Source organism: Apis dorsata, unplaced genomic scaffold, assembly GCF_000469605.1.
Source record: "Apis dorsata unplaced genomic scaffold, Apis dorsata 1.3 scaffold_150, whole genome shotgun sequence".
NCBI classification, from domain to species: Eukaryota; Metazoa; Arthropoda; class Insecta; order Hymenoptera; family Apidae; genus Apis; species Apis dorsata.
In genome coordinates this window covers 120746-122087 of record NW_006263441.1, presented here as the reverse complement: position 1 = coordinate 122087, position 1342 = coordinate 120746, and the positions used below count along the sequence as shown (strand labels likewise).

Below are 1342 nucleotides of genomic sequence, written 5' to 3'. Positions count from 1 at the left end.
AAAAAAAAAAAAAAAAAAAAAAAAAAAAAAAAAAAAAAAAAAAAGAAAACATGAAATTTCACGTTAACGATTACTCTGAAACCATACCGCGCTTGTATACAACATGGATACGCACACGTAAGTATACATACATATACATATATTCATATAAGAAAAAAAATGTTAGGTTAAAATTTCTTTCACCCTCTCTCGAGTCCTCTCTCGAGAGAGGAGCCGCTTCAGAACGAAAACTTACATAGTCCTCCTACCTTGGAGGTCTTGGCGTAGGTCGCTGCAGCTCTTCCCGGCTTTCGCATTAGCCTGGCCGACGTTAGTTCGATGGCGTATGGTGGTGGATGTACCGGTTACGACGGGACCTGGCCCAGGACTCGGGGTACGCGACGCGGATGGCAGGCCAAGGAGGGAGTCAAGGACGTCCTCCAGGGTCGTGGAACCCGGGCTCGGTTTGTTCCGCAGAAGAGCTGCCGTCGCCATCGCCTCGTCCGTATCGCTCTGGCCCGATCCTAATCGGTTTCATGCATGGGGTCAAGAAAGAGTCTGAGACGTCCGCGTCATCCTCTTGGCCTCGATATATTGTCCGTCCGTCTTGTCGTATTACAAGTTCAATCTCTTTTATCGTTTTAACATTTGTCCAGTCAAGATTAGGTTAGGTCTGGTCGTCGTCGAATCGAATTGTAATTTTATCACGTCACGTTTCATACTTTTCGTATTTATTTCGTTGTTTGGTATAATGCCATAGAGGTGCTTCAAGTGGCTATCGATGATGACAAGAGTTAATATAATTGGACAAATTGGATATTTAGTGAACTTACATGGAAACATAGGACTTAACGTTTGGACATTTTGAAATGTTTAGTGTAACATATTTGAATGGTAATAATTATTAATTTCTTTGAGAAACAATGCTGTAATATAATATTTTTTTATAGGTTAGGAGAAGTATATAAACGCAATATGTGCATTATAATTGTTCAACGAACCGTATTTTGATTGTAGAAGTGCATGGATCCGTAAATTAAGCAGTTCGAAGATAGAAAATTTGATTCTGGATTTTTATTTGTATTTACATAAGAAATCACTTCCTGTCCGCTTGTATCATCTTCTCTGCTGCATCATCTGTGATATAGATACGTCATAAATTTGTCAATATTTGTTTATTCTTTAATTTCATTCAAGAATGTGATAAACTTTTTGTTTGAGTGATAATAAATCATTTACATTTTTTAATAAAATTATTTTATATCAGTATATTATGACGAGAAAAAAATTGTAGAAGAGCGAGTAAATATTTGTAAGCAATAACATTATATTACCTGAAAATTTTTTATCACGTTACAATGAG

The 1342-nt window shown here is 37.0% G+C and overlaps 1 protein-coding gene across 5 annotated transcripts in view; it reads right to left on the bottom strand.

The window, feature by feature from the left end:
• LOC102671800 (lateral signaling target protein 2 homolog) overlaps positions 1-1342 on the bottom strand; it is a 59163-nt gene that overhangs the window by 4310 nt on the left and 53511 nt on the right. For 4 of the 5 annotated variants that reach the window (XM_031509434.1, XM_031509432.1, XM_031509436.1 and 1 more), the window contains one exon: positions 249-503. The exons of the other annotated variant lie outside the window; for it this stretch is intronic. In XM_031509434.1, the coding sequence (XP_031365294.1) occupies positions 249-503 (255 nt within the window). The remainder of the gene's footprint in view (positions 1-248; positions 504-1342) is intronic. 5 annotated transcript variants of the gene reach the window in all.